The 14,280-nt window shown below is 38.8% G+C and overlaps 1 protein-coding gene and 1 pseudogene across 9 annotated transcripts in view; one reads left to right on the top strand and one right to left on the bottom strand.

Annotated features, from left to right (window-relative positions):
* The window catches only part of STYK1 (serine/threonine/tyrosine kinase 1), a 44,144-nt gene extending 30,073 nt beyond the window's left edge, over positions 1 to 14,071 (top strand). For 8 of the 9 annotated variants that reach the window (XM_036302144.1, XM_036302149.1, XM_036302146.1 and 5 more), the window contains 7 exons: positions 894 to 1,160; positions 1,885 to 2,066; positions 3,761 to 3,844; positions 7,660 to 7,868; positions 9,448 to 9,488; positions 9,797 to 9,893; positions 12,682 to 14,071. In XM_036302144.1, coding sequence (XP_036158037.1) covers positions 894 to 1,160; positions 1,885 to 2,066; positions 3,761 to 3,844; positions 7,660 to 7,868; positions 9,448 to 9,488; positions 9,797 to 9,893; positions 12,682 to 12,886 — 1,085 coding nt within the window. In that variant the 3' untranslated portion in view covers positions 12,887 to 14,071. Of the gene's footprint in view, positions 1 to 893; positions 1,161 to 1,884; positions 2,067 to 3,760; positions 3,845 to 7,659; positions 7,869 to 9,447; positions 9,489 to 9,796; positions 9,894 to 10,362; positions 10,461 to 12,681 lie in introns of all 9 variants that reach the window. The other variant, XM_036302153.1, reaches the window with a different exon arrangement.
* Positions 6,531 to 7,282, bottom strand: LOC118652160 (annotated as a pseudogene).
* Positions 14,072 to 14,280: the final 209 nt, after the last annotated feature.

Consider the following 14,280-nt stretch of genomic DNA (forward strand, 5'->3'; position numbering starts at 1 on the left):
TAAGAATCTGGACTTTATCCCAAAGCTACAACAGTGCTTGGCATGTAGGAGGTGATATTTGTTGAATGAATGAATGAATGAATGAATGAATAAAGATTTAATACAAAGAATGTATCTCTCTATTCCAATAGAGAAAAGTTGACTAAGGAAGGGAGAAAGTACCAGAATACTTTTTGAATAAAACTAAGAAGTATGGAATAACATGACCCTGGGCACAATATGAAGGTGGAAGAATAGCCATAACTTAGAGTTAAGTAGTTATTCATACCTCCCCTTTACCTTTGGGAGCCATTTGATTGACTTAAATGATATTCCCCACTGGCAGTTACCACCACCTTTAGGTATCTGTGGTTTTAAATATGTTTTTTATTGACTTCAGAGAGAGGAAGGGAGAGGGAGAGAGAGATAAAAACATCAATTGATAATCATCAATTGGCTACCTCCTGCATGCCTCACACTGGGGATGGAACTTGCAATTGGGGCATGTGCCCTGACTGGGAATCTAATGGTGACCTCCTGGTTCATGGATTGATGCTTAACCACTGAGCAACACCAGCTGGGTTAGGTATCTGTGGTTTTAATACCTATTCAGGAACTTCCTCAATTGTCTCCATATTACATTTATATTGAACTGTGATCCTGAGAAACACAGAAAAGAAATGCCATTACCACTTTCAAGAGGACATCTGGGTTGTCTTAGAAGTAATAGAATTACTATAAAAGTTCTAAAGGTTGATATTGATGCTGGTTCACAGAGAAGCATCAGAAAATATCCCCACAATGGGTGGCAAAAAAATTATTAAAGGAACTTTCTTTCCAGTTTGTTCCAAGCTCTGCTTTCCTGGAGTTTGGAGGGTAGGAAAAAGCTGGTTGGTATCATCTCTTTGTTCTAGGCATTGCTCCTGTGCCTCCATTTAGGGGCCAAAACGGGGAAGCAGGAGGACATGAAGGAAGTGTATTTGTTCCACTTAAGGAGACATCAGTGGAAAGCCTTCTACAAACATCCACACATGCCCTGGCTAAGCTGCAGATACCCCGGGAGCAACTCTCTGAAGTTCTGGAGTGGATCTACAATGGTAGTTGTGGGGCCATCTATCGAACCAAGTTGTACCCTGGGGACCCAGCTAAGTCCAAGGACATTGTCCTCAAGGTTTTAAAAGGTAAAAGGAGAAGTGTTAGACTTCTTATTTCCCTTTTTAACTTTCTCCTGTGAGCACCCCTAACAGTAAATGTTAATGGGCTTTGCAGACATTGAGATGTTAATCAATAGATAGTTGTGATCACAATTGTGTGCAGAAGAAGAAGAGGTGAGTTGAGAAGAAATTCAGCTTTCAAGCTTTTGTACCTCAAACTCAAGAAGGGATTAGAAAGTGAAAACCCAAGACATGTTTTCTTGGGGCCTTTCTTTCCCATAGCTCAACCTTGCCTATCAAGACTGTTACTTGGATGAAGATGTTGAGGTTGATTCTTCATTTTTCTCCACTATATCTCTTACCCTGACAGCACTGTATTTATTTTCTTTATTCCTTTTTTTTTCCTGATGCTCATAATATGGACACGTAATGGTGGATGCATAGAACAAGGATAGAATAAACAAAATTATTAATCCAAAGGCCTAGACTGTGATAACATTTTAATGTGAACACACTTGCCCATTTAGGGAGATGAAAGCCTACCTAGTTGTAATACCTGTAATTCTGTTACCTTTGACAAAAGATCAGTGAGAATCATCGTCTAATTGATTCCCTTTCTGTTTACTTTTTGTCTATAGTCACTCCCCTTTAGATCCTTGAGAATTATCATCTCAGGTTGCTTCCTGCCGCAAACTTCCCATTTTCTCTGAAATGTTGTGACCACTGCCCATGGCTCTTCTGTTCTCCACAGAACCAGCCAGGCTCCATGAGATACAGGATTTCTTAGGGCGAATCGAATTCTATCAGTACCTGGGGAAGCACCAAAATCTGGTACAGCTGGAAGGCTGCTGCACAGAAAGAGAGCCGCTCTATATGGTGTTGGAGGATGTCGCCCAGGGGGACCTGCTCAGCTTTCTCTGGACCTGTCGCCGGGTGAGCGGTAGGGTAGACGTGTTAGAAAGGAAAGGCTTTACCTGGCTGATTAGCTGTTCACATGGCAATGAGCCTGACATGTGACAAAGTAAAGAGACATTATAATAGCATAACAGAGTGATTGAGTATCACCATCCAATGGAACGTTTTATGATAGCTATGTTTTATATCTGCCCTGTCCAATATGGTAGCCCCTAATCACGTATGGCTATGGAACACTTGAAATGTGACTGATGTGACTGAGAAACTGAATTTTTAGTTTTATTTCATTTAAAGTGATACACATGTAAATAGCCACAGGTGTCCAATGGCTACCATATTGGGTATTGGGGATTTAGAGTATGGACTTTAGGTTCCACTTCCTACCAGCTATGTGAATTTGGGCAAGCCACCTCTCTCAGCCTGAGTTTTCTGAATCTGAATCTGTAAAATGGGAGTAATAATAAAAGAAATTATGTATATAAAAACACAGCAGTGATTGGTATATAGCAAACACTCAAAATGGTAGCTGTTAATAGCGATAATTGCATAACAACATAACTGTCTAGCACTGATTGTAATTTTGTTGTTGTTATTGTTAAGTGTGTTTTCCATAACATTCCATAACATCATCCTAGTATGCCAGGGCTGAGTTGAGGAGAAATTCAGCTTGTAAGTTTTTGAACCTCAAACTCATATTTTAAAAAATTAATTTCCAGACTAAAGTGCAAACCATTTTCTTTAGTTTTCCTACTTGTCTATGTATTCCTCTTTCTCAAGCACTATACGTTTCCGTGGTTAGTTCTTTACTTGCCAATGAGCAAGTTCAATATTAAATAAGCCTCCTCAATGTGCTTATTTTACTACTAAATGTGTATGAAAAAGGACCCTGGTGGCATCTTTCATCCAGTGAATACAAATAGGACAATGTGCAGGTCTCTAGGTATTTAAAACCATTTAAAGAACTTATCCAAATGTAACTTGTTTTATGCTCTAACCTCACTAGCTCTTTTGTTTTTCAAAATTGCTCTGCTTCTCTATTTTAGATCACCTCCCATGCTTTTCTCATTACACCAAACTTCTCCCTTCTTTGCGTAGTCAATGGCCACTCATCCTTCAGATTTCATAAAAAAATGTCCTTGTCCCCCAACTGAATCAGCTCTCTTTCCCCCACCATCATATGCTTTCTTTTACATTTCCTTCATGGTGCTTATAGATATGTAATTACACATTTATATATGATTATTTTATTCTGATTCATATGTGTTTGCCATGCTATAAACTCCAGAAGGCAACAGACATGTTTATTTTGTTCACTCTTATATGCTGTGTCCCTAAGATGAAATCTGGCACATAGTAGGCATTCAATAAAAATGTGTTGAGTTAATATGCTTAATTAACCACACACACACACACACACACACACACACACACACGAAAATTGATGCTTTATCCATTGTCTTTCTTACCTGCTATTCTGTTCTTCCTTCATTCTTCTATTTATCTACATTCTTTATTATTTTTTTCCAGTCCAATAAATCATTGTATTTCTCTTCATATTTGAGAATCTCTAATATCATTCTATCCTTGAATCTTACAGTTCTATGTTTGTTTTCTTAGCTTTGCTATCTGCATTTAAGAATATCTCTGCTCATATATTTTTTTCAAATCTGTTCATGTCATTTTGACATAATGCTTTTTTTCTGTCTCTGTAGGATGTGATGACCATGGATGGCCTTCTCTATGATCTCACTGAAAAACAAGTATATCACATTGGGAAGCAGGTTCTCTTGGCTTTGGTAAGCTGAGCAAAATGATAACAGATAGTAGGGATTTTCTTGTTAACTTGGTATTTGATGTCATATTTTTTAATATTTATATTTCTAAAGGGTATACATTATAAAGAAAATCAGATGGAAGTTAGGGGGCAGAAACTCAAGCACTGAAAAATTATTTTCAGTTCTTTATGAAAGAATTTAGATTATATACTACAGGACTGGTAATTCTGGGCAGAAATTAGTGAATTTAGGGTTTTTAAACATAACAGTAAGGGTTTTAAAGGATTTCTCAGAATTCAAAAGCCAGGGCTAAGAGCTTTATGTCCGGTTGCTTAATACTTTTATTTCCCCGTATATACTAATATTAATAGATGTAAAAGGGGAAAATAGGGAAGCAAATTGGGAGAAGAAATGAGAAGATTAAACTGAATGGGTAAAAGGCTACAGAACCAGAAAGAAGTATACCATTTTATACCTGAAAAACAAGAAATACTAGTTCAGAACATGTTTTGTTGGAGACTTGCTTTGATACTGAATGTGATAGGAAATACATATACTTTAAAAAGAAGGAACAAGTGGAAGAGGAGGAATAAAAAGGGGACAATAATGAGATCATTCCTTTATTTTAAACCAACTCAAAGAGGTGAGACAATAAATATTTTAAAAATTAATACATAATAATAAAGAATTTAAAAAACAGGTAAGAGAAAGAACTCAGGGTTTAAGAGAAAAAATTTATCTTTACCATAATTACTCAGGGAAATTTAGATGACTATGTCTATGAAATTATTTAAATAATTTTATTTAAATTAGCATTTGTTATAGAAAACCAGGCTCTGTGAAGCTTCCACTTTCAGTTTTTTTTTAATGTATCTTGCCATCCAGATGTGTGAAATATACCAGGTATCTAAATGGAATAAGGGAAAGCTTAGAAAAAAAGTAGTGAGATGAAAAAAGAGCAGAGTTAAAATTGAAGTTCCTATGGGGCAGGGGAGAGAGAACATCACATTAATGAATATTATCTCTGGTTTTGGAGGGCCTAGTTGGTATAGTTCCTTGATAAAATTAGGGTGTCAGGATACAGCCTACCTTGTATTCTAAGCCATAATTGCAGAGGTGCCCCAGTGAGATGCATTGATTCTATGGCTGCATTCATCAGGGCTCTAGGTTACCAGTTATAAGATAATAAAAATTACTTTTCACAATCTCAAAGTTACTACATTCTTTAATTCTTGTCATTATAGTTTAACTTATTTGTTCTAAAACTCTACCAGAGAGGGGGTAGGGGGTAGATGGAGGTGGAAAATGATACAGCGGGGCGGGGTAAGTGACTATGGAAAAGAAATAAAACTCCACCAAAGACAGAACAATTGCTAGTCACTATTTCCTTCATCATCAATGATTGGGAATTACCACCTTAATGTTTTATTTTTTCATACCATCTCGTTTGATAGTGATATACCTCAATCTCCAGCTTTTCGGTCATGTATTTTTTCAACTTCTTCATAAGCCTTGAATACCTTGTTATTGGGGCAGATGATTCCAGCAAACCAATGTCACCCTGGTGCAATGGTTCTCAAATGCCTTGTTGGCATTAAACCCAGTATTAATGTTATTTGGATTATTTGCTCAGTTTGGTAATCTTAAACACTTTCCCCCCACAAAATAGATATTTATTTACTAAGAATTATTTAGTTTCCGTATAAAAATCACCAATTGTTCCTCATTGTTTTTTTGTTTTTGTTTGTTTGTTTGTTTGTTTGTTTTTACAGAGAGGAAGGGAGAGGGATAGAGAGTTAGAAACATCGATGAGAGAGAAACATCGATCAGCTGCCTCCTGCACACTCCCTACTGGGTATGTGCCTGTAACCAATGTACATGCCCTTGACCGGAATCGAACCCAGGATCCTTGAGTCCGCAGGCCGATGCTCTATCCACTGAGCCAAACCGGTTAGGGCCTCATTGGGTTTTTAACACACATCCGTTCTTTCGGGATTCTTCTATTCACCCCAACACTTTTAAAAATACAGCTCTTGTTAGCACCAGGAGGGACAGTTAAGGCAGCGAGGTGTTTCCTTGGGTCTCAGCATCTGGAGGGCTCATGGTCTTCCCCTTGAGAGAATATACATAGTAGGTGCTTTCTTAGGTTGGAAAGGCTGTCCCTGAAGAAAACCATTATGCAAATTCAGTTATCTCTGGTCAATTATTTGTACCTGATAGCTTTAAAATAAAGTCCCTTTGGTCATAGTCATCAAAGGCTTGCTGGTTGTTTTCAACTGTAAAAAAACTGTCTGGAAAAAGACAGTAGGAAAGAGCAGGGTCGATAATGACAGTGCTGTGAGGCTGGGCTGTGCAACCACCTGAGAGCACACAGTAGTTTGCTTTAAAAAAAAATTCCCACAATCGGGGTCCTGTATAATTTCAAATCACATTCCTCCTTGTCCTTAAACTAACCAAAACGTCACTGCACCAGATCCTCATTTTTAACGTGAGGTATATGTCCTCAGAGTCATGCACCATCTCGGGGGTGGGGACAAAAAACCCTAGGTCTTGATTTATTAGCAATATTAATTGCTTTTTACCACACTGAAATGAAGGTATAGTCCATCTGTGCTGTTGTGAAATTCAAAAGTGATTCAGAAGTAGGACAGTTATTGTTCCATTAGGATAGAGGCCAAAAATGACTTTTCAGAAACCAGGGCTGTCTTCCGCAGACACCAGCCGGACTCTGGCTGCTCTGGGGGAGGCAGGCCAAGGGCAGCCTGCCAGCTAGATTCGCAGTGATTCTGGTTTGTCTGTTTCTATGAGCAGCCACATGTGGGGCGGCGGGTGGAACAACTACACCTTGTCATTGAGACCAGGGTTCATCTTGGTGACATCTCCTAGGTGATTTCAGTGGTGGCCCTGTAGTTGACCAGGAAAAGGCAGACCTTCTCCAGGCACTCCTCCTCCCTCATGTCTGGCCCTTGGCTAGTGCTTTCAGGAAGTCGGACTTACGGGGTGTTGCATACAGTGCTGCCTGGAAGATCTTCTGCAAGATCCAGCTGTGATGCTTCTTGAGGGCCATCTCCTAGGCTCTGGTGGCATTGATGTGGATGAAGTTGGGGTGGTTCTCGGCCCACTCCCCATCACAGATCTGGAGGAAGATCTGGATGAAGCGGAGGCCTCTTCAGCCACATCAGCACCAGCCTAGCCCCACTTTGGGCCACTCTGCTCCACACATTTCCTTCTTTGTCCTCAGGATATTCTATATGGTCCAGAACTTGGCCAGTCAGGGTCAATCACAGCTTTAATTTTCATAATGTTGGCACTTAGGTCTGCCTTGATGGGTGTCAACACTGTGGAATCAAGGCAATCAAAGAAGGGTGGCAGGTGGGACAGCACCTAGAGGAAGGGCCCCATCTCAATCTGCTTGTCCTTGGGCAGTGGCTTCAGCAGGTCCTCAGCCAGCAGCACCATTTCAAGGTCAAGGCCAGTGGTGATGCCCCAGCCAGCGCCATGGGTGTCCATGCCATACCCCCCTGCTATCACTGTCAACACTGGGGACGTCACTGCTGCCTCCACACAGAGACTCTGGGGATGTCCTCGAGTGAAGCCAATGCTAAATAATTTTATACCTAAAAACCAAGAAATATTAGTTTAGAACATGTTTGGTTGGACTTGCAAAATGTCTGATCCATTATCATGACTTGGAAGTGATATAAAAATGTTAGAGAGACTTGCTTGGAATAGAAAATGTCCTTATCTTTTTGATGATCCCTAGCACTGCTTCTCCTTGGGTGTGATCCAAGCCATGACCTCAGACAGCTGATCTACCTTTGATCTTAAATTGATAGGAATTTCTTCAGGATAAACATCTGTTCCATGGGGATGTGGCAGCCAGAAATATTCTGATCCAATGTGACCTTACCGCTAAGCTCTGTGGACTGGGCCTGGCTTATGAAGTCCACACCCAAGGGGCTATCACCTCTACTCGCACTGTGCCCCTCAAGTGGCTTGCCCCAGAAAGGCTACTGCTGAGACCAGCCAGCATCAGAGGAGACATGTACGGTTTGTTCCTGCCCTTGGGATTTCTTCCCTTCTTGACCTGAGTGTCCTCTAGTCCCTGACCATGACAGCGTCTGTTGTCAATTATGTTTACTTAGAAGTCAGACAGACTCTCAAGCAGAAATATGTATTATGTGACAGAGCTCGTATTTGGCATCTGGCTGCAATCTTTTTTAATGCCTTTCGAATTACTCCTTCAGTATTAGATTAGCAAACTTACTTAGAAAAGCAAAAAGAAAAATGAAAAGATTGTTTATACTGATATCTAGTAGAGTCCTTTTAATTTGAAGGACGTGGGTCCACTTAATCAAAAGTTCAGTTAAACCAGGAATTATTAAAGTAAAAAGAAATATACATACATGCCTCAAATAATTTATTTTAACTAAAACATATAAATGGATATATATTGATTGATCTTTGGAGGAGGGTCAAGACCTTTTTCATGAGGATGGACCTGCTGAATGATGTTACATGTTGTTTCTTGTATGAATAGTATCCGTCATAAATTATTTTTGAGTTTCAGTTTAAATTCTGAGCGAGAAACTTGAAAAAACAGTTGTGAAACAATTTGACCGCAGACATTTATTGTTATTTTTCCTAATTTTTTTACATTTGTGTCACCCACACAATTTGATACCACTTTCTTTTTAGCAGCTTATTTTTATAGAATATTTTCAAAGCATTCAGCCTACTTTTCATGGAGCTAATATTTTTTTGCATTCATATTTAATTAGCTTGCATAATATTTAATTGATTACATAATTATAGCTACATGTATGCTTGGTATAAATAGGACTGTAAAGAATCACAATTGAATTTTGATAACCATATAACTCAACTGCTTGGAGAAGTACATAGGTGTAAGATGGACTATCTTACTAACCATGAATGTCATGAGCAGCAGAGAAAATGTAAAATGTCAGTTAATATGGTAAGTCAATTAAGAGACTTCCATTGCTGCTCCACTGACATCGGCTTCTCAGTAGAAGTCTGGGAGCAATACACTGAACTGGGAAACATTACTCATTGAATGATGGTGTTATAGAATAGTGAAATATACATCTCTCAAATTATGTTGCATAGGGAAATATGTATTCCGACTATGTATAAAGCTTGTTCTGTTAATATTTTTCCTAGGTTTGGTCAATTAGATATGCTGAGGAAAGAGTAGATAAATGATAACCCTCCCTTGGTCTTGGGCTAAAAATAAAGGCTGGAATTTCAGCAGGAAGGAATGGAAAGGATGAAAAATATGCTGAGGGGAATTTCTTTATGTTTGGGTGAGAATGTGTTTGCATAAACACACCCATAATTTAGCCAATAAGAGTAAATATCTGTTAATATGAAATATAGAAAAAAAAGTAGACATGAATCCAGTCCTCAAAAGGATTACACTCTAAGGGGACTGGATAGAAATGCTTTCAAATGGCACTCTTACTTGGCTTATTTTATCAGACACTCTCTGTTCCATTACTTTGCCTTCTTTATTTAACATCTGAAGGCCTCTGATGTTTAAGTGAGTTCTCTTTAGGAAAGGAAAAACAGAGATTAATTAAATGACTTTGTTTCTTTTATAGCTGGTCCTTTGGTATCCTGCTTTATGAGATGGTGACTCTAGGTATGTACCTGTATGCAAGTAGGTTTGAGTGATGGATGACATATTCTATGAGAAGGGGTTTCAGTTGAATCTCTAAGGTTTAAACTGGGCTGACATGAAATCCTTCTACTCCTTTTAATTTTTTTTTGATTTTTTTTCTCTTTTCCTCAACACTTTACCAATTCAAAGGATATTTTAAAATCCAAAGGATAAAGGATAATTCCAAGAGTGATCTTGCATAAACATAAAAATGTTGTCTTCAGATTTATAGTTTGTATTCTAGAGGACCTAATGTTCTCTTGCTACTCTCATGCCTTCCCTACCAACAGGGGCACCACCATATCCTGAAGTCCCTCCTATCAGCATTCTACAGCATCTGCAAAGAGGGAAGATCATGAAGAGACCCAGTAGCTGCACACAAACCATGTAAGTGGCTTTTAAGGCCTACTCTTCTCTCATTCCAAATCTTTTATTGCTCCCTATTAATCATGCCCTTTTCAGAGATCATCCCCAGCTGTCCTTTATGTGCTAATCTACATCCCTATATCAAACTTATGCAGGAAAACACATCTGCTCATATATCATATATATCATATGTACATGTGTGTGTGTGTGTGTGTGTATATACACGCACACACCATGTTGAGGCAACCACTGAGAACTATGTTAGGAATCCAAGTTTGGTTTAGTTCCTCTAAGCTTCCAAAATAGGTATGAAGCAGACCAAAAACAATGCAAGTACAGTAGGGTTTTACTTGTCTAAATGTCAGTCTCAGTCAGAGACTGCCAGCCTTAGTTCTAATATAGCTGTCATAAAATCCATTGCACCAGAATTATTCATTGGCTCTTATTTACTATTTAACTTTTAAAAATTATTGACTATTTGTTTTCCCAGCTCTGAGCACATTAGAAGTCAACCAGTAGGAGGAAATTTTAAAGACAGGAGAAGGAGGATCCAATATTGCCAGCAGAATGGGATAACTGGTGAACCACGTAGGTGCAAAAAAAAAAAAAAAAAGGAAAAAATAAAAATTACACTCAGAATTTTATGACTAATAAAGTACAAAAAGGGATAGTTATAGGACATACAAAAAGGTTAAATTATTTACAAGAAGGCAGGAAAGAATATAATATACTAACATACATTTCCATGACAATTTTTGCTATTTTGTAAAATCTTCAGCACTAAATGGTAAAGTCCAAGTAATCATTTACTGTATAGATTATAAATATCCACAGTATTGTGATACTGGCTGTGTATACTAGAATAAAATTGCTGCCAAATATTTCTTGCAGGCTTTCTATATATAAAAGGCTCTCTTTGATACTGGGGGGAGACACTTAACTGATAAGATCACTACTTGAAGAATTTAACATTGGATGAGGAGATATCTGAAACCGAAAGCTCAGATTCATCTCAGAGTCAAAAAGACATAAGTTCAGTGCTAATCCTGCTACTTTACTTTATATTGTTTACTTATTTTGAGATAGGTATAATGATAATCCCACCTCAAAGTTATTGTGAGGCTAAAATGAAACAACGCATGCTAAGTTTCACTCCAATGTCTTATATAAGTCAGCTCTTGGTAAATGTTAGCAGTATAATTAAAGTAGCATCTTTTACAAAGTCTCACGGTTCAACATTTACAAGTGTGGGAAATACAGAGGGCACTGAGGTTTATAAGGGAAAGCTTCACAGAGGAACTGAGATTTAAAACCAACCTATAGGAAATGATGACCACAGAGAGCATATTCAAGGAGTTGGGCACAGCATGTGCAAAGACAGAGTAGGGTGTTGATAACCACATCTATGGCATAGTGAGACACTGACTTGGCTGGAGGAGAGGGCTTCAGTTAGGCAAGGCCTATGTGGTAGAGAAGCTAGAGGGTAGGATGTCTACTTCATATGGTAGGTAGTGGGAAACCACTGTAGGTTCCTCAGCAGGGATGGGACATGATGAAAGTGTTTGAAAACAGACAGCATTATACATTCTCTAAACTCTTAAAGAAAAGATAGATGAAAGGTGGTAAATACTTTTCTAGATTAAGGCAGTTTTTTGAAGAAGGTAAATTATAAAGGGGGGAAATGATCTGGATTTATGGAAGGAAAAACCCAATTACACTTTCCAAAATTAGGATGAATAATATTATTCCATAACTTCTTATATATATTTTTATAATTTTTTAATTTTTCAATTACAGTTGACATACAATATATTAGTTTCAGGTGTACAACATAGTGATTGAACATCTATATAACTTAGGAAGTGATCACCTTGATAAGTCTAGTTCCCATTTGGAGCCATACATAGTTATTACAATACTAGTGGCCCAGTGTACGAAATTTGTGTACCAGGTTGGGGGTGGTTCCCTCAGCCCAGCCTGCACCCTCTACAATCGGGGACCCCTTGGGGGATCCTAAACTGGCAGTCAGACATCCCTCTCACAATCTGGGACCATTGGCTCCTAATTGCTCACCTGTCTGCCTGCCTGCCTGATTGTCCCTAACCCCTTTGCCTGCCTGCCTGATCGCCCCTAACCTCTCTGCTTGCCTGCCTGATTACCCCTAATGCCTCTGCCTGCCTGCCTGATTGCCCCTAACTTCCCTCCCCTGCAGGCCTGATCTCGCCCCCAATAGCCCTCCCCTGCTGGCCTGATCACCCTAACTGCCTCTGCCTTGGCCCCCACCACCATGGCTTTGTCCGGAAGGAAGTCAGATGTCCGGAAGATGGCCAGTCGACCTGGTCTAATTAGCATATTACCCTTTTATTAGTATGGATTATTGACTATACTCTCTATGCTGTACCATGACTTTTTATTTTCCTGGCTGTGATATACCTTTTATTGGTAGATAAGTTGTACCAATGGTTTGGAATGCTTCAAGTTAGTAATATCTAAAGATGAGAACACAACTTCTGAGCTTTTGGCAACAGAATGGGGGTGGGGTGGGAACTGTTCTGTCATACTGACTGTACCCTGAGAAATCTTCAGTCATTCCTATTATTTTAAAGGGCCCTATTGAGAAGATGATATTAAGAGATTTACATTAAGAGCAGAAGAGAATGTTAATCTCTGGGAAGAATATGAGTCAGGACAATAAGAAGTAGATTAAAGAATTTTAGGGTTGTTTTTGTTAAGATTTGTTAGGTGAGGAGACATGTTCCTCAGACATTTGCCTGGCCAAGGAAGTCAGTTTCTCTTATTTCCCTTTCAGGTATAGTCTTATGAAATCCTGTTGGCGCTGGAAAGAGGACAGACGCCCTTCAGTTAGAGAAGTATGCTCACGCCTAGAAACTGCCTCTCGAACTGCAGATGACAAAGCTGTGTTGCAGGTACCAGAGTTGGTGGTGCCTGAACTGTATGCAGCTGTGGCGGGCATCGGCGTAAAGAGCCTCTCCTACAGCTACAGCGTCCTTTGAAGATCCTGGGGCAAGAAACATTTATGTGTGATCATATACCCTTGGAATTCCTCTAAGAAGAGAGGACGGACTTTCTAGTGGGACATAAAGGAAGAAGTGGGACATGGAGCTGGATCTCCCCCTATATATTTTCCTAGATATGTGAAATGATGCTGGGTGAGACTCTCCACACCAGAGTAGAGAAAAACAGTTTCATTTATGTTGTCCCAAATCCTAAAGAGTCAGGGTAGAAGTGGTAGATAATGTCACTGCAAAGGAGGTTTTATAAATCTGAAAAAAAATTTTTTTGCAGGGGGGTATGGCAAAAATAAGCTGGTACATCCTACCACTGGCTAGTTTCCTCCTGAAACATGCTTTTATCTAGACTATTATAAGGTCCAGAGAAATTAGAATCAAATGAGGAAATAGAAAGCCCCAAAAGGAATTGATGAGAAAGAAAATTAAAGGTCCTACTTGCTCAGGGATATAGATGTGAACCAAGGTCATCCTTCAAAGAGAAGGTGGAGGGAAGACATAAAGTTCCACAGTAATGATCCCTTCATGCAGGGCTAGAGGAGAACCACGAAGGAAGATTTCCGAGTTTCCCCTGGGTACAGGTAAGAGAAAGATGGCCCCCTTTTATCTAATGCTGAGGCAAGTGAACTCTGTTTATGCTATTTTTAACCAGAAGATGGAGAGGTCATTTTATGATTAAGAGCATTCAATATATATTGTTGATCAGGCTTGCTTCCTGGTCCCTATAAGATTAAGGAGACTGAGCCTAGAGTCAGTCAGGAACATGAATGATATACTATGTGTGTTTAATAAATATGAAAGGTGGAAACCAAGTAAGAATACTTAGTAGGCCAGGTCTTTATCAAGGCCTCGCAAAGTATATCCAAGACAGAAGGACAATAGTTTCTGATTTCAATTATCCATTGATTCTGTGAAACTTATTCCATTAAATTAATATTTGAGTGAAAGTAGGCTCTTCAGATATACAACTGCCAGAATCTCTATAGGAGGAAGGATAAAAGTGAATGAAAGATAGAAAAATTAAATAATCTACATTGTCTGAAAAAGGATGAAATGGGTATAATACTTACCTCACAGGGTTGTTGTGAGGACTGAAGGAGAATAAGTATTTATATGATATCTGGCATATAATGTATGCTCAATAAATGTTAATTTCCTTTCTTTCCCCTTCCTATTCTAGAATCTTTCTTACCTTTTTCTTTTAAAATCTACTGTAGCCAAGAAGAAAACCTTGGTCATCAGTCATGCTGATATAGGACATGTGGTCAATTACCACATGACTAAAATGTTGAAGTCATCATTTTTGTGTGAACTTCTGGATGATGATAGTAATCTCCTACTACTGCAAAATAATGAAAACATCCCGATGATAACACTTG

Source organism: Myotis myotis, unplaced genomic scaffold, assembly GCF_014108235.1.
Source record: "Myotis myotis isolate mMyoMyo1 unplaced genomic scaffold, mMyoMyo1.p scaffold_m19_p_3, whole genome shotgun sequence".
NCBI lineage: Eukaryota > Metazoa > Chordata > Mammalia > Chiroptera > Vespertilionidae > Myotis > Myotis myotis.